We start from the raw sequence: 18,918 nt of genomic DNA, 5'->3' as shown, positions 1-18,918 counted from the left end.
AATGTATTTCAGGTTCTTTGCAGAATCATAAGGCTCCTGATAGATTAATATATTTTATTCTCTGCTAGAATTTGCTTTTGAAAAGCATTAAGATTGTCACTTCCTATGTCATTGCTCTTAACCATAAGACATTACTGATGAGGAAGAGTTGTTACATTAATTATTCAAGCAAGGATTGTGCTTTTTTTCTTCTCTATATCCACAGCCATTTGTTGAAGAGGGAGGCTTTCTCAAAGTTATCTACCTCACCAAATATTGATCAATGCTGTGAAGGCAACACAACAAGGACGTTGTCATCTGTAGAATATTTTTACAGAAAAGTGAAAGACATTTCTGGGAGTGATGACCTTAACAATGAAAAAGGGATCTCCTTTTCAGTACAGAGGCAGCTAACTGAAGGACAAACCCCATCTTCATCTGGAAGTAAAAAAGTAGCAGAGAAAGACTCTAATGATTCAGCTATCATGGCTTATACCAATAAAAATTATCAAAAAGTTGAAAAGTTGAATGACAGCCCAGAGCAAGCTGAATCTCAAAAACAGACCTCTAAAGGCTCCTCTCCTGGTCTTTTTAAGGAGAAAGATGAGCCTGAAACCTTCATCACAGGGACAAGAATGACAAAAGCAAAGGTGCTAAGAGATATAAATCAGCCTGCAAGTAGCAATCCAGACCAAAATAGAGCTCAGGTATCCAATGAAAAGAACAGAATGAATGGAAAAGGCCACAGGTCTTCTCCAGAAAAGTTTTCTAAAGAAGTTAAGAAAACAGCATATGGAAAACCACCATCAGCCCATTTAAACCAAACAGCCAAGAACTGGAAGAGAGAGGCAAACTCAGCCTTGCTGAATCGTGAGAAATCAATGGAACAGCAAGAATTTCTGATGGTGGCAACATCAGCTGGGAATCTCACTAAGATGAATGCACAGGCACCACTCCACTTTGTCGAAAAGAAGTGGCACAGTGCTGAGATGCTAAGTGCTGGAGTGTCCAAAATAAGCACAGATGTCCTGGGGAACTGCCAGGAGGATGATGAAAATGAGATTTCTGATACTGACAGTTCCTATTCTGTAGATTCTCTCTCCTGTGCTTATGCAAAAGCTTTCACAGAGAAAGTGAAACAAGAAGATTCTGACAGAAATAAATGTCTTGCCAACCCAGAAGATTCTGAGAGCGATGACAGTCAAATGTCACAGGACTCTCTGGTAGAAAAGGAAAATAGAACAAAACAGCAAAATAAAAGCCAATTTCACAAGTCAAAGGCTCAGCATGACCCAGCTAAGCTTTCCAAAAGCAGAACTGATCACCGTGCTTCATCTTTGGTGACCTCATACACATCTTGCAGGGGACTGGGGAGGCCTGAAAGAAGCTTTTCTCTGGACAGCTTAGCTGATACAGAAGAGATGCCAGCAGAAGATCTGGTAGAAGATTCCAAATCTGATTCATCTGATGAAGTGCCAGCAGAGATTTTTTGGAAGTTACAAACTCCCAGATCACCAGCTATACAGACTGAGGAAGACCATGAGTCCAGGACCTGTGACAGAGGTATGGAAGGGACAAATTATGATCTGAAGCTGAGCAGTTCCTTTTATTTGGACACAAAACCACAACCTGCTTCCAGTAATGCTTCCAAGCAGTTGCTGAAGGAGACAAAAGTCTCTTTTGTAGAGCAAGAAGGGTCTCTTGAGAGAAGATTGTATTACCCAAATGGAGATCCTTTGCTTTCTACTGATGCGTGGTCTTCCTGTCACTCAAAGGTTGGCATCAGCAGCCCCAGAATAACAGCACCTTCTTCCCATGAAAATTTGGAATTTCAAGAAGCTCATCCATGCTCTCTGAGCAAATCAGAACACTGGCTGAAGAAAGATGATCTAAAACAGTCAGCTGCTGAAGTTTCTTTTGTTTCGGGCTCTAAGCAAATACACAGCATTACTCATTTATCACATCATATAAATGAACCAGACACAGTTTTCTCCTCTGACACATCAGAATTACCTTTACCTGAAACAACAATGGCAAACAGAGTTTCTGAGAGTGGATCATTAAATAAGATTCTTGAGAGATGGACAAACTCGAATGGAAATTCTTCCTTAGGATCTCAAGATGTAACATCCTCATTTGTTAGCTCAGTAGGACCAAGCTCCTCTTTTATTCCTACTTCATCAAAGCATGAATATTATGAACATTCACGACCAAATCATCCTGAACAAGAACAACTGAACAGATTAGCTACTTATAGGTCTACCACTGGATGCACACAAATGTTCCACTGTTTGGAAAGTGCCTCCACTGCAGACTGCTTGTCACTGGTACCTAGGAAAGAGGAGGAATCTTTCCCCACAACACATCCAGAGCTGCAAAAAGATCACAGTCTGACAAAAACACCTTTTATTTCTGTGTTGCCTGTGCACAGTTTGGAGCAGAGAAATGGCTGCATGGATGCAGATTCAGGAGATGATTTCCTAAGAACTTTTGAAAAAGATGACTTAGATGATGACTACAATAACTTGATGGCAAAATTAAGTATAACAGATTCAGGCAGTGGAAGTGCATCTGTCAGTGCACCTGCTGCTGAATCTTCTACAGGAATTGTTCATCATTTGGCCTCAACACAAGCATCTGAAGTAAACCTAGTCCAGTTTGGAAACCATGGGCAGCTTTTCCCAAGAAGGGAAATACCAACATGTTGTGATGAAGGTTTCTTTCTCAGTGATGTAACAAATAAAAACTGCTCTCTAGTAAGCAGTTCCAAGCTTCAGACACTGGCTGGGCAAGGAGCAGAATCATCTGTGAGAGCTGATCTCCTCCAATCTGGGGCAAGTAATTTGGAAACAATGCAAGAAACAGATTGTGGACAAACAGCCACAGAAAAAGTAGCAACAGAGACAGACTTTTCATCACAGAAGACAACATATCACTTCAACCCTTTAGTTTCTGCTCACAGTACAAGTTATGATCAATCTGCAACAGCAATAGAGATGTCTCAAAAAGAGATTATCTGTATGCAAACAAGCACAGAGAGTTTGGCAGAAACAGAGCCAGAGGTGCCTTCATTTGGAGATGATGAAGAATATGAGCCAAAGGATGAAGACTTGTCCTCACTGGATCATTATGAATTCAAAGGCAGACCTGTTTCAAAAAATTATTCCCATGAATGTTTTCTAGCAGACAGTCAGGAAAGTTGCTTATCCCAAGGAATTTCAGAAAATTCTACATTGTGCACTGATAACATAAGAGAAGAAAGCAGTGAAAGCAAAGAGCACAGTGCTTTGGATTCTCAGGCTGTAGTTCAGAAAGAATTTTCATCCAAATATGAAAACTTAGTGGTAAATGAAGTAAGTTATCTGATTATGAATGTAAATGGAAAAGACACTGAGTCCTTCCCTGCAGCTATTTGTGAGAGTACAATTGATGTTCTCCCAGAATCCAATTCAAGCACATTTTACCAAGCTTCAAGAAAAGCTAATCTTTTCCAAAGTGCATCTGAGACTGAAAATTATGATAAACTACTGGAGCATGTCACAGGAGTGAAAGGAGATCATGATGTTACATCTAATCTTACCGTGGAGGAAGTCAGTGCCACAGGAAGCTGCTCTGGAGTCCATTCCAGCAGCCTTTGCACAACGTGCTCTTCAAAATCAACAGGGCAGAAAAACCATGTGCATAAGATGAGTGACATTTCTGATACAACCATTCTCCTGGAAACAGAGACAAAGAACACATCTTTACTTGAATCAAGAGAGGAGAAAGAAGGGCTTTTTGGAAGTGATTGCCCAGAGGATATCTTGCTTGATGAAGATGATGTAAACTCAGAGTCAGGAAGAGTACTGGGATGCAACACAAATACATCAGCTACTCTTTCTCAAGAGGAGAGTCCATATATAAATAAAGAATCTGATCTTTTAAGAAATCCAGAAATGGATCCAGCAGAAGTTATGGTTCCTTGTCAGAATACAAAATCAAGTGATGATGCAGAAACAACAAAATTGATCAATAGTGCAAGCAACTTAGAACAAAATGCAGTGGAAATTAAATCCAGACAGATTGAAAGTTTACCTGACTACCCAGTAGCCAAAGTCCAAAGTGTAACTGAAGACAGGAGTAAAGAGGACTTAAAAGGCATTTGTCTAGCTCAGAAACCAAAGAAACCTATTGACATTGTAGCTTGTGAAGTTCAGTGTGAGTTTTATAAAAACCTGTGCCTGACACCTGAAGAGGTAGAGAAAGATGAAGCAGAGGTAGCCAGCACCAGGGTAGAACACACTCAGGAATCAAAAGCACTCGTGCATTCTGGCAGCCAACTTGAAGCAAGCAGCTTTTGCCAAAAAGAAAAAAGTGAGGAAATAGACAGAGGTGTTTATTCACCAGAGATTTCTGTTGCTCCCCAAAACACTCCTTCTGCTGTGTGTTCCCACACAACAGATTTTACTCAGAATCCTTCAGGCCTCCTTGATGCTTGTGGGGGGCTTTTGCAAATGAACAGGAAAGCAGAGAACATGTTTAATACAGAGGATGTAGCTGCAAGTGTACTGATCACAGATAGGCAAGGAAATATTTTAGCAAAACGTGAACATGAAGGACAAGTAAAATCTAGCAATGTCACTGAACATTATGCACCAAACCTTTTGTCCCAGGAGGACAAGGTTAATGAACATGAAGTGTCTGGGAGGGAAGAACAAATTAGCATGACAAATGCTGAGGGGCTCATTAGTACAAGGCAAGAAATCATAGACACAGGTGAAAATGTTTTACTTAATGAGGAGTTTCCAGCTCAGTGTGGGATGTGTTGTGACAGAGACAGCAAAGAGGAAATTTTAAATCCATTTAAGATCCCTGAAAGATACCTGACAGCTTCAGTAGCAGAACATAATATACTGTTAGAAGATGAGTCAAGATACCATGATCCTACTGAAGTGACTGAAGATGGTGGCTCAGTGGATTCTGTTACAGATACAAGGAGTGCAGTCATGAGAGAAATTGATGTAGATGATTATTCTGTTGATGATAGCACTGGCATTGACCAATATGGAATTGAGCAAAAGTTTGAACAAGAGGACAGACATACCTATATGAGTAGTTCTATGCGATATCCTGAGTGTGTTGCTTCAGAAAACTTGAATGTAAGAACTGTTAGAAAAAGACCTGGTATTTGTGAATTGAATCCAGTAGGCTCCAGAGCTGAGGAGGAGAAAGTGCATGTGGTGAATCTAGAACATGTGGCCAAAACTGACAAAGAAAAGCAGATGTGGGTAGAAAACATAGAGGAGGTAAAAATGAACAAAAACCTGAATGAACTATTCCCTGAAAACAAAGACATCTGCCAAATGACACATGATGACAGCAGATTAAATGAAATATTAAAAGAAAGTCACTGGATGTCTACCAGCTTTTCTAGAAATATTGAAGATAACAGCAGTCAACAAAATCCACCAGCAGCACTAAAGTCTACTGAAAAAAACCAAGAAGATTCACTTAAAGACTCCCCATTCCAATCTGTAAATCACCTTTTCTATCTTGGAGTAAATGACAATACCCATCTGGTTCAAGATGTTCCCACCACTGCATTGACTGGACATACAAAGCCATCTCACAGCAGTGTTGGAGCTAAAGCTGTCCTGCCCTACTATGAAACTTTAATGGGGAGTGAGGTCTGTGTTGGAACACCTGTTCCAGGCCACAAAATGAAAGAAGACAAATATCTTTCTGCTAAAATGCAAAGTGAAAATGTAGATTTTCTGCAAGCCAGGACCACACAGGGCAGGCAGGAGGAAGAATGCTTTGTGTTTAGCAATCCTCCTGATTATGTTGCCTGTGGGCAACCTGTCAATGAGAAGAGCAGCTCTTCCACTCCCTGCACTCCAGGCATTCTCCAGTCTGAACCTGTGGCACTTCAGCAGGGCACCATAGGAAACTCATTTTCCTTGGAAAACTTGGATTCTTCTGAGGATGTAATTCAGGATGTTAAAAACACTCCTGAAGAACACAGTGTGGATTTAACAGTTAATAAACTATCAAAAGACTGCCTTAATTCCAGAGAAGATACATCTCAAGAGGAAAAGTGTGCCACTGGGCCTAAATCACTGCTCTTGGATAATTCAAATGTGCCTCCTTCTTCAGAGAAAGGAAGGATGGAAGAAATAGAGGGGGAAAAAATACATTCTTTACTAGAAATATCTCCCCCCAAAATGTTTCACAATGTTAAAACAACTCAGAAAGTACTTCACTCAGGGAGTTTATCACCACACGGTGAGGAGAAGTTTCTAAGCACAAGCTATTCTACAAAAAATGGAAAACATGAAAATACTGAGTTTCCTGGTATAGCTGGACATCAGTGTGAGCCCAGAGAAAATCAGGGATATGGGAATTCTAGAGAGTGCTGCCCAGACCAATCAGGCAACACTGTCTCTGAGAACACCTTATCCCTTTCAGAAGGTCTGAACAAGTCCCCATGGGAAAATCCACATTGTAGTAAAGAGTCTCTAATTTATAACAGGAACTCTGACACTTCTGGATGTTCTCCTGGTCTCCTGAGTCCTCCAGCCTCATTTGCAGATGTTTTGATTGCCAGCAGTGGAGACAAAAGTGAAAATGATGCTGTTCTCTCTAAAGAAACAAAATACTTTGAAAGTGAAATGACTGATTTAAATGTATCTGTAACTTTCCCTGATGCTTCTCAAAATGGAGATGAAGGGAAAAATAATTCTGCAGTTGCAGAAGCCACGTATGCTCAGAATAATAAACTCCCTGGAAAAGTTGCAGGAACACATCAAAAGGGAAAAATAATTCAAGCTTCTTCCCAGAATTGCAATGACATAAAAGAAAATAAAATTCCTGAGTACCCAGAGCACAACAGTAACATTTCTCTGTTGTCTGTACCAGAATTTGGCTCACTTACTTTTCAGAGTCAAGGACAGACTGGCAGCAGAAAATCCAAGTCTCTACCATCCTACTCTGCAGGAAGCCCTCTGACTGATAGAACATTTCAAAGCTCCAACAACTTCAGTGTTTTCAACACTTCCCATTTACCTGATGAAACAAAATCTCTCGTATTTAGTCAGCTAGAGGACTCACTTCAAGACACTTCTTTGATTGAGCAAGTATCCTCCAGTTCTGCAGAGGTGTGCTCTCCAAAAGAAGGAAATTTCCCCCAAGCATTTCCAAGTGTCAATCACCCATCCTTAACACTATTACCAGACACAGGCCATGGTGAAACTGGCACATATGATGTTTCACAGCTGAGTGTATTGCATCACTCTCCAACTGCTGTTTTGCAAATACAGGACACTCAGTCTGATAAGGCTGTGGTATTTGATGAGCCAGCCCCTCCTTCAGGAAGTATCTTACTTTCTCTTGCAAAAGAAAACAGGCATTGTCCAGTATCAGACACAGATGCTACTTCATATCAAAATTCTTCTGTAGATGGGGAAGCTTTATATGGAAGTCCTTGTAAAAAATTTGACAATGCTATAAAAGTTGATCAGCACCACTGGGGTAAAGTTTCACCACAAGAAGCTTGCACAGAACACACAGAGGAAGCACTAGGTAATGATGATTCTCTTCTATTATCATCATTACCTTTCTGGGATACTGGAAGGGCAGTTGCTGTTAAAGAGGGGCAAGTGAGAAAACTAAACAGAAATGAGGAAGAACTGCATTCAGATGCTAAGGCTCAACATTTTGCAGTAAAGGCAGAGCAGAGCAAAACATCAGGTAGAGAGCCTATTGAAAAGCAAAGTAATGTATCCTCAAATTATGCAAATGAATTAATAGGCCCAGAAGTTACAGTGTTGGAAAATCCATATCCAGGAGTTGTTGGTGTGGATCCTGAACACACCTGCAATTCATTTAGTCCAACATATCCCACATACAGCACAAGCACTGATCCCAGACAACAGTATCATGCTGTCTTGGGTTTTGACAGACCTGCAGATCTGCAAGAGAGTTGTCAGGATGTGCCTAGAGGTGAGCAGGTAAAACAGGTGCCAGAGGGAACAAATACAGATGGTAGAAAAGAGATTGTAATTTGCAAAAATAATACAGGTTCAGGTGTTAATAGCCCTGATGATGCTGCAGACAATTTTTCAGCCATGGGAGATGTTATGATGAGGAACAAGACTTTGAAATCTGAAGGGCTGAAGTTTTCTGTAATGAATAATCAAAGTACCTCTGTAAAGTTTTTACCAGAAAACCATGATTTGCCTCCTCAAGAATCCAAATCAGTGCAATTCAGGAGCAAAAGGTCATATTCTACTACACGGAGTACAAGGAGCTGTAAACAAGGTGAACAGAGGCCTTATTTACAAAGTCACAGACTGTCAGCCCCAGCTATTGCTGTGTCCTCTGATCTAGAATATCCTTTGGAAGCTTCATCTAAGGCAGATCCTTTGTTATATTCTACATCTAAATCACTGCAAGATTTAAATATGAGCGTAGAGCCTCCATCACCAACTGAAGATGATCTCCATGGAACTGAAAGCTTTGCAAAGCAGGAATCAAAGAACTTTCTACAGGTTAAATCTAAATCCAGATTTCAGCAAAGAATGGCACAAACCAAGAAGCTTGCAAACTGTGAGCCAAAAAATTTACAAAATTTTGCAGCAAGAACCCAAAGCATCCAATCTTTAAGAGACTGTACTACTCATTCTCCATCATCATTCCTGCACACAGTGCACAACCATATGGGTGCAGAAGCAAGTGGCTGTTCCAAGAGTAGTTCTGTAGCTCAGTGTAGTGAAGGCAAAGTTGAAGAAGCTGGGTGCCAGCCAGAAGCAGATTTATTTTTGCAAGACAATAAAGATGCAATGCATTTTAGTTCAAGTGACATCAACCCATACATTCGTCCATGGCAAGAAGATGGATCATGCAAGATTGGCTGGAAACAGTATGTTTTTGGAAGTGCCAGTGATGTCTCTTGCAATCAAATTCCTTTAAACCTGGAAAATCGTAAAGTTATGAGGTGTTCCAGCGTAGACAATGGACTGAATTCACAAAATTCTCCTTTTCATTCTCATCTCAGCTCGTATGCTACAGCAAAAGTTTTATCAAGCACTTTAAGCAGCATTGAAGGTCTCCAAGGATGGGACAATGTCAGACAAGGCTTTACATCTGCTTTCTCAAGTGACAGTACCAAGCAGTACAGCAATGTGTCCAGTGACACGCTGGAAACTAATCCAGAAAATAATACTGCTGAATTTGAGAATCTGTCTCCTCAACGGGGTAATTCTTCAATGCAGGTTGATGAGATTGTACTCTTATATCCTTCAGAATCTGAAAGGTCTTCCAAAAAACTACCAGCGGTTACGTGTGAACAGGGAACACAAACAACAAATACAGGAAGGTATAAAAGGCAGAGGAGACATCAGAGAAGCTACACAGACATTTCTGCAAGAAAGCAGGAACCAAACAGAGCTTTATTTCGTCGACCTTCTTGGACAAGTACACAGAACCTGTCTGTGCATCTGTCACAGCTTCTGCAGAGCACTTCTGAACTCTTGGGAAACCTCTCCCAACAGACTGTTGTGGATAATGAGCAGAATGCCCGAGCCAAGCAGAGGGGAACTGAGGAGGCTGGAAAGGCTGCTAGATCAGATAGCTGCACTCAGACTACTGCAGATGTAGGCACTCAAACTGAGGCTTTGGAAGACCCTCAGAGCAGACATGAAGAAAAACAAGTGGAGGCAAAAATGGAAAATGAATTGAGGGCAGCTCCATCAGTAAAGGTTGATTGGAAAGGAATAAGTGCAGATGCAGCAGGGAGTATTCCCAATAGGAAAGAGGAAACGCTCTCTCTTGGAGAAGGAACCCAAGAACGAACAGGGCTGAAAGACCTGGGCAATCCTGACTTCCATGACAGTTTTGACAGCATTTTGGAAGACTCCTTTATGCGTCTGCCTCCCTTACCCAGAGCCTCCACTTCTGTCCTTGATTTTCAAAAAACATCATTAATTGCACAGCAGAATCTTGGTTTTGCTAGTCCCAGAGTTTCATCTGTCACATCACATTCTCAGAGCTCAGGGCAGGATGGTTCCTCATACACTGTAGTTAGCAGCCCTATTAGTAGCACCTTTCAATCTCCAGCACGTTATGCTCAGGATAAAAGAAATGCCAATGAATTAGAGGCTCCAGCAGAAAGAAAATATTGCTACAAGAACACCCTGCTGGTTGACAGGGCCTCTTCCCCTATTCTTACTCTTAGTGCTAGTCCCAGCAGCCAGACTGCTTTTAGTAAGTCTGTCTGTCCTACTAAGGAACCTCTTGGATATCCCACTGGTGCTTCAAGTCCCCTTCACAACCAGAGAAAGCAGAGGGCAGGTCCATGGGCCAACATGCAGCCTCATGTGGACAATTTTTCACAGACAGAAGCAGACAGTGAACTGAGCACAGACAGAGACAATAAGGGCATAAGAAAGAAATCTGAAAGTTTCTCAGATAAGAGAGCATTCAAAGATCTTTTAGGACAGGATGGTTCAAAAGACTTGGAACAACAGCATAGACTCGTGGTTGACACCCACACTACCATTTGTGCAAAACAACTGTGTCACTCCAGTAGCCTGCTGGAGGTGTCAGACCACAGGGAAGTTTTGACAGGTGATTTCAGAGACCCCAGTCCTTTGGCACATTCGGTTCGTTGTATGTATGTTACGAGGGGAGGAAGAGGTTCTTCAGCTGGAGTAGGACATGAAAAGTGTGTTGGTAATTCTGATATCACTTTGATTCATAATTACTCACCTCCAAATGCTGACTTATTTTCCAATAAAAAAATTAGTGCCACTTGTTCAAGTAAAACAACTGCTGGTACATCCTCAGAACCCCTGGTGGAAGCATCTTCTCTACAGCTTCACAATTTCCTCTGGAAAAATGACAACAGCTGCTCCGACGCGAGCGATGTGCAAACTTCCTTCCAAGATGACAACACAGATTCTGTCACTGAAAGTGAGTGTGACACTGAAATTCCTCTCAGCAAAAATACTGCTTTTGCAAAGCCGTTCAGGCCCCGGAGCTACAGTCTCCGTGACTTACCTGTACACAATAAATTCAGCAACTGGTGTGGTGTTAAGGGCAGCCCTGCTCCTTCCTTACTCAGCTTGGGTGGCAGTGTGACTGACTTAGGAAGTCAGGCAGAAAGGAAACGAGCAACTGAATTGGGATTGAAATCCCAGCTCGGTGACAGCAGGAGCAGAGAGATTGAGAGGCTCCAGAGGGAACGTGCCCAGATCATGTCTGGCATCCACCTCGACCTGCACCAGCAGCCCCTCACCGTGGAACTGGCCGAAGCAAAGCTGAGTTATGGCATTGGGGAGACAGACGCCCTTCTGAGGGTCCTGCAGAGTGGAACTGCAGAAGACCTGGTGGGAACTCCAGTGAAACAGCAGCTGTATGAAAGGTAAATTATTTAAAGGTGTTGTATTGTGTATTTTGAATACCCTTCATGTACACTGCATGCAGCATAAATAGAATCATAGAATCATAGAATTGGCTGGGTTGGAAGGGACCTCAGAGATCATCAAGTCCAACCCTTGATCCACTCCCGCTGCAGTTCCCAGCCCATGGCACTGAGTGCCACATCCAGGCTCTTTTGAAATATCTCCAGGGATGGAGAATCCACCCCTTCCCTGGGCAGCCCATTCCAATGTCTGATCACCCTCTCCATAAAGAAATTCTTTCTAATGTCCAACCTAAACCTCCCCTGGCACAACTTGAGACCTCTTGTGCCCTCTTGTCTTGCTGAGAGTTGCCTGGGAAAAGAGCCCAACCCCCCCCTGGCTCCAACCTCCTTTCAGGGAGTTGGAGAGAGTGATGAGGTCTCCCCTGAGCCTCCTCTTCTCCAGCCTCAACACCCCCAGCTCCCTCAGCCCTTCCTCACAGGACTTGTGCTGGATCCCTTCCCAGCCTCCTTGCTCTTCTCTGGACCTGCTCCAGCACCTCAATCTCCTTCCTGAGCTGAGGGGCCCAGAACTGGACACAGGACTCAAGCTGTGGCCTCCCCAGGGCTGAGCACAGGGGCAGAATCCCTTCCCTGGACCTGCTGGCCACGCTGTTCCTGAGCCAGCCCAGGATGCCATTGGCCTTCTTGGCCACCTGGGCACACTGCTGGCTCCTGTTCAGCTTCCTGGAAATCCAGACTCCCAGCATTTAATTTAAATTTAAATGAGCATTTAAACCCTTTGATACGTTGAGGGCACAATATCTGAAGAGATATAGTATTAAGCTTATTTTAAAGTATATGAAAGTACATTTAAGCAATGAACTTTCAACAAAATTTTGGGGTTTCTTCAAGAAAAAAGGGAAAACTGTAAGATTCAGTCTAATTCAAATCTAGTATCACCTCACTCAAAATTTCTAGCAGCTATGAGTGATCATATGTACCCCGTGACCATGGGAAGGTATTTCATTGATTTATTGCAATGTTAAAATAATCGATACATCTTGTTTACAGAATATATCATTTATGCTTCTGTGATTAAATGCCACTGTTTGAATATGAGAAAGACCCAAACAAATCAAATTAAGAAAACATCCCATAAACGTACAAGGTAAATTATGCAAAAATCAAGATCCTAGGTTTTTGCGATTGGATTATAGAACTCCATTTAGTTCTTGTAACTAAAAAAATTCAGGACTAGTTGCATCAGTGTCCTTCTTCAATTTGCCTATGAGCATCTGAAGACATGGTTATGCATTTCCTACTGTTACAAAAGCAGTGGAGTTTTAGAATGTCTGCATTACCTGTCAGCATGTTGCCAAAGGTGGATTTGCAAGAGGAGTGTTACAGTATTAGATTCCTATAAATTTCACATTACAATGCTGACACCTAAAGGTGTTAAAAAAAAAAAAAAAATCAGAAAATGTAACTTTGCATGGTGCACTTGGTTGCTCCAATCATGTTTCCTGGCAGACACATGAGGACTATTGAAATTCTGAGGAAGGAAAGAGAAAAAAGGCTGCAGAGATACCAGCGAAGCCGAAGTCTAAGTCCTCAGAAGCATTTGAGTTTGTTGCAGACACTGGATGGAAGTCAGAGGGATTTAGATCTCCCCAGCAGGCGCCGAGAGTATCTGCAGCAACTGAGAAGAGATGTGGTGGAAAATACCAGGTATGGCATCCAAAACCTTTTAGCCTGATGAACACTGCCTGTGTTCACAACAGTGCACATTACTGGGTGTTGCTGACATCTGAGACTTCTGTGGCAGAAGACTTCTTCCCAAAGCAGAAGTGTGAAACATCCATTAGAAACTCCAGTCTAGTTCATTTCAGTCCATAATAGGTGTTCAATTTTTTTTTAAGTGTATGATGTATGGGGACAGCCAAGTATTCAATCTTGACTTATTATAGACAAATCTGACTTACTCCTTCACTAACTTAAAAGCCACATGAAATTATTAAGTTTCACGTTAGAAATAGAAAAAGGTTTTGTAACCCTTCACCATTTAGAATTTGAGTTTCTTGTCCCCCACCATATGCCCTAAATGACTTTTGCTCCTTTTGTGGTAGGTCAGGAGACAGTTATTTTCCCAACAATTATTTTGCATGTCTTGTGCCAAAGCAGTAACCTTAGATCATATGGAGAGGTTACTCATATCTGATCATATGACTGAGAAACCAGTGCAATCTCAGTGGTAAACTGGACTTGAACCCTGAATATTTTTTCAAGGTTCATGTCCATGCAGCCATTAGTGAGCAATGAGAAACTCTTTGGAAGCTAAGGTGGTGGCTTTTAATTGCTTTTCTGACAAATTTTCTTGGTTTTTTGTTGAAAGATTATTTTCTTACAGCGCTTTGTCAAGTGACTTGATTCCAAGTAATCTGTGTGTGTGATTTCCCCACCACCACCCTTACCTGTCCTGACAGAGTTCGAGAATCAAAAAGAAGAAGCATTCAGCATCCTTCAGACATTGAAGTGTTGCTCAGAGACTACCAGAAGGCACGAGAGGAAACCAAAAATGAAATTGCACGAGCGAGGGACAAACTTCGGGAGAGAGCTGAGCAAGAAAAGAGGCGCATACGGGAGCAAATATTTTCTCAGTTACAGAAGGTGAGCACTGCAGAGGAAATAATTCTGCATTATTCACATCAGTGCAAGTTTCTAAAGAAACTTTTAAATGATTCAGTGATTCTACTGTTTGATCTATATAACAGTGTAGGAAAAAAAAATCAACAAAAAAACCCCAAGGAATTAAATGGAAATTCGTGCTTAAAAAGAATTCAGTGATACTGAACTGTATTCTCCTCGTGTTTCTGAACCCCATCTTCCTGAAGCCACATTTTATGTACAAGAAACTCCTAAAGTTTTCCCATTTGGATCAAGCTTTCACAGCCATCCCAAGGTGCATATGCCCAGTCAATAGAAGAGTTTTGCTGAGGTAAAATGAGTTTATTTCAATATGTGCTCAGACACAAAGGCCTTTTTACTTTTTTTTTTTTTTTTTTTTTTTTTTTTTTTTTTTTTTTTTTTATCTTTTGGTTTTTCCTTGTGCACTGTCTGAGTGCATAAAATTTTCTGCAGGATGCAAGGAGGTGACTTCATTAGGATGTGTCTGTTCTGCCCAGTTTCTGACTATACTTCTATGCCATAAACTTGTCACTGACAACCTGACAGCACAGCTTCACCTTCTCCTCACATCATATGTGGTGTGAAATGTGGTGAATGCTCATTTCAGTGCTCTGCACTCTTTATAGCACCTCAAATTCACACATCTCCTCTGGGTGTCTGGATCTTATGTCTGCTGCTGTATTTTTCTTGTGAAAAATACTTCATGCTAGTTTTAAAACCAAACTTTAAAATGTTATTGAAAGTATAAACAATCTTGAAGTTCTCAGTATTTTCTGAATTTGTAATTTTTATCTCCATCTTTTTTGTGCTGGCATTGAGTAGTTGCATTGGTTAAAGTAAAATCTTCAGGCTTTAGAACAATGTTTGACCAGAAAGTTAAGTCAAGGCAGAGAAACAGGCAAAGAGTGAGATAGAAAGGAAATATCTTTTTTTAAAACTTGCTTTTTCCTTAAAAACATTTTTTTGATAGCCTGGACTGTCAGATGTGAAGAGCAACAAGCAGCTGCATTTTCCCCAGGCTGCATTTCCCCAGGCTGCTGGGTATCAGGGGTTGATTTGCTCTATGGCTGATGTAATTTCAGTCTTTCAAGCAAACTGCTTATTTAATGCTTTCTGTAAGGCCAGCACTCCTTGAAAGAAACTGGACTTTCTCCAGTTTTTTCTTCTTTCTTCTTTTTCTTCTTTTTCTTCTTATTCTACTTTTTCTTCTTTTTCTTCTTTTTCCTCTTTTTTTTCTTCTTCTTTTTCCTCTTTTTTTTCTTCTTTTTTTTCTTCTTCTTCTTCTTCTTCTTCTTCTTCTTCTTCTTCTTCTTTTTCCTCTTTTTTTTCTTCTTCTTCTTCTTCTTCTTCTTCTTCTTCTTCTTCTTCTTCTTCTTCTTCTTCTTCTTCTTCTTCTTCTTCTTCTTCTTCTTCTTCTTCTTCTTCTTCTTCTTCTTCTTCTTCTTCTTCTTCTTCTTCTTCTTCTTCTTCTTCTTCTTCTTCTTCTTCTTCTTCTTCTTCTTCTTCTTCTTCTTCTTCTTCTTCTTCTTCTTCTTCTTCTTCTTCTTCTTCTTCTTCTTCTTCTTCTTCTTCTTCTTCTTCTTCTTCTTCTTCTTCTTCTTCTTCTTCTTCTTCTTCTTCTTCTTCTTCTTCTTCTTCTTCTTCTTCTTCTTCTTCTTCTTCTTCTTCTTCTTCTTCTTCTTCTTCTTCTTCTTCTTCTTCTTCTTCTTCTTCTTCTTCTTCTTCTTCTTCTTCTTCTTCTTCTTCTTCTTCTTCTTCTTCTTCTTCTTCTTCTTCTTCTTCTTCCTCTTTTTCTTCTTCTTCTTCTTCTATTTTTCTTCTTCTTTTATTTTTCTTCTTCTTCTTCTTCTTCTTCTTCTTCTTCTTCTTCTTCTTCTTCTTCTTCGTCTTCTTCGTCTTCTTCGTCTTCGTCTTCTTCGTCTTCTTCTTCTTTTATTTTTCTTCTTCTTCTTCTTCTTCTTCTTCTTCTTCTTCTTCTTCTTCTTCTTCTTCTTCTTCTTCGTCTTCTTCGTCTTCTTCTTCTTCTTCTTCTTCTTCTTCTTCTTCTTCTTCTTCTTCTTCTTCTTTTATTTTTATTCTTCTTTTATTTTTATTCTTCTTTTATTTTTATTCTTCTTCTTTTATTTTTATTCTTCTTCTTTTATTTTTCTTTATTTTTCTTCTTCTTTCATTTTTCTTCTTCTTCTTCTTTTATTTTTCTTCTTCTTCTTTTATTTTCTCTTTTTCTTCTTATATTCTTCTTCTTTTTCTTCTTTTATTTTTCTTCTTTATTTTTCTTCTTCTTTTATTTTTCTCCTTTTTCTTCTTTTATTCTTCTTCTTTTTCTTCTTTTATTTTTCTTCTTTTTCTTCTTTTATTTTTCTTCTTCTTTATTTCTCTTCTTTTATTTTTCTTCTCTTTTTCTTCTTTTCTTCTTTTATTTTTCTTCCTTTATTTTTCTTCTTTTTCTCTTTTATTTTTCTTCTTTTTCTTCTTTTATTTTTCTTTTTCTTCTTTTATTTTCGTCTTTTATTTTATTCTTTTATTTTTCTTCTTTTATTTTTCTTCTTCTTCTTCTTCTTCTTTTATTTTTCTTCTTTTCTTCTTTTATTTTTCTTCTTTTTATTTTTCTTCTTCTTCTTTTATTTTTCTTCTTTTATTTTTCTTCTTTTTCTTCTTCTTTTATTTTTCTTCTTTTTCTTCTTTTATTTTTCTTTTTCTTCTTCTTCTTTTATTTTCTTCTTTTATTTTTCTTCTTTTATTTTTCTTCTTTTTCTTCTTTTATTTTTCTTCTTTTCCTTTTATTTTTCTTCTTTTATTTTTCTTCTTCTTTTATTTTTCTTCTTTTACTCTTCTTCTTTTTCTTTTATTTTTCTTCTTCTTCTTTTATGTTTCTTCTTTTATTTTTCTTCTTTTATTTTTCTTTTATTTTTCATCTTCTTTCATTTTTCTTCTTCTTTTATGTTTCTTCTTTTATTTTTCTTCTTCTTCTTTTATTTTTCTTTTATTTTTCTTCTTCTTTTATTTTTCTTCTTCTTTAATTTTTCTTCTTTTATTTTTCTTCTTTTATTTTTCTTTTATTTTTCTTCTTCTTCTTCTTCTTCTTCGTCTTCTTCTTCTTCTTCTTCTTCTTCTTCTTTTATTTTTCTCCTTTTTCTTCTTTTATTCTTCTTTTTCTTCTTTTTTTTTTCTTCTTTTATTTTTCTTCTTTTTTTCTTTTATTTTTCTTCTTTCATTTTCTTCTTTTTCTTCTTTTATTTTTCTTCTTTTTCTTCTTTTATTTTTCTTCTTTTTATTTTTCTTCTTCTTCTTTTATTTTTCTTCTTTTATTTTTCTTCTTTTTCTTCTTCTTTTATTTTTCTTCTTTTTCTTCTTTTATTTTTCTTTTTCTTCTTCTTCTTTTATTTTCTTCTTTTATTTTTCTTCTTTTATTTTTCTTCTTTTTCTTCTTTTATTTTTCTTCTTTTCCTTTTATTTTTCTTCTTTTATTTTTCTTCTTCTTTTATTTTTCTTCTTTTACTCTTCTTCTTTTTCTTTTATTTTTCTTCTTCTTCTTCTTTTATTCTTCTTCTTTTATGTTTCTTCTTTTATTTTTCTTCTTTTATTTTTCTTTTATTTTTCATCTTCTTTCATTTTTCTTCTTCTTTTATGTTTCTTCTTTTATTTTTCTTCTTCTTCTTCTTTTATTTTTCTTTTATTTTTCTTCTTCTTTTATTTTTCTTCTTCTTTAATTTTTCTTCTTTTATTTTTCTTCTTTTATTTTTCTTTTATTTTTCTTCTTCTTCTTCTTCTTCTTCTTCTTCTTCGTCTTCTTCTCCTTCTTCTTCTTCTTCTTCTTTTATTTTTCTCCTTTTTCTTCTTTTATTCTTCTTTTTCTTCTTTTTTTTTTCTTCTTTTATTTTTCTTCTTTTTTTCTTTTATTTTTCTTCTTTCATTTTCTTCTTTTTCTTCTTTTATTTTTCTTCTTTTTCTTCTTTTATTTTTCTTCTTTTTATTTTTCTTCTTCTTCTTTTATTTTTCTTCTTTTATTTTTCTTCTTTTTCTTCTTCTTTTATTTTTCTTCTTTTTCTTCTTTTATTTTTCTTTTTCTTCTTCTTCTTTTATTTTCTTCTTTTATTTTTCTTCTTTTATTTTTCTTCTTTTTCTTCTTTTATTTTTCTTCTTTTCCTTTTATTTTTCTTCTTTTATTTTTCTTCTTCTTTTATTTTTCTTCTTTTACTCTTCTTCTTTTTCTTTTATTTTTCTTCTTCTTCTTCTTTTATGTTTCTTCTTTTATTTTTCTTCTTTTATTTTTCTTTTATTTTTCATCTTCTTTCATTTTTCTTCTTCTTTTATGTTTCTTCTTTTATTTTTCTTTTATTTTTCTTCTTCTTTTATTTTTCTTCTTCTTTTATTTTTCTTCTTCTTTAATTTTTCTTCTTTTATTTTTCTTCTTTTATTTTTCTTTTATTTTTCTTCTTCTTCTTCTTCTTCTTCTTCTTCGTCTTCTTCTTCTTCTTCTTCTTCTTCTTCTTTTATTTTTCTCCTTTTTCTTCTTTTATTCTTCTTTTTCTTCTTTTTTTTTTCTTCTTTTATTTTTCTTCTTTTTTTCTTTTATTTTTCTTCTTTCATTTTCTTCTTTTTCTTCTTTTATTTTTCTTCTTTTTCTTCTTTTATTTTTCTTTTATTTTTCTTCTTTTATTTTATTTTTCGTCTTTTATTTTTCTTCTTTTCTTTTATTTTTGGTCTTTTATTTTTCTTCTTTTATTTTTCTTCTTTTTCTTCTTTTATTCTTCTTCTTTTTCTTCTTTTATTTTTCTTCTTTTATTTTTCTTCTTCTTCTTTTATTTTTCTTCTTTTATTTTTCTTCTTCTTTTTCTTTTCTTCTTCTTCTTTTCTTCTTCTTCTCCTTT

The 18,918-nt window shown here is 37.6% G+C and overlaps 1 protein-coding gene across 2 annotated transcripts in view; it reads left to right on the top strand.

Annotated features, from left to right (window-relative positions):
• STARD9 (StAR related lipid transfer domain containing 9) overlaps positions 1-18,918 on the top strand; it is a 119,532-nt gene that overhangs the window by 91,949 nt on the left and 8,665 nt on the right. For both annotated transcript variants that reach the window (XM_071744626.1, XM_071744625.1), the window contains exons 24-26: positions 206-11,380; positions 12,893-13,090; positions 13,846-14,029. In XM_071744626.1, the coding sequence (XP_071600727.1) occupies positions 206-11,380; positions 12,893-13,090; positions 13,846-14,029 (11,557 nt within the window). The remainder of the gene's footprint in view (positions 1-205; positions 11,381-12,892; positions 13,091-13,845; positions 14,030-18,918) is intronic.

The sequence above is a fragment of the Heliangelus exortis genome, chromosome 5 (genome assembly GCF_036169615.1).
Source record: "Heliangelus exortis chromosome 5, bHelExo1.hap1, whole genome shotgun sequence".
Taxonomy (NCBI): Eukaryota; Metazoa; Chordata; class Aves; order Apodiformes; family Trochilidae; genus Heliangelus; species Heliangelus exortis.
Note: the sequence above shows the minus strand (reverse complement) of the source record. Positions and strands in the feature narration are given on the sequence as shown.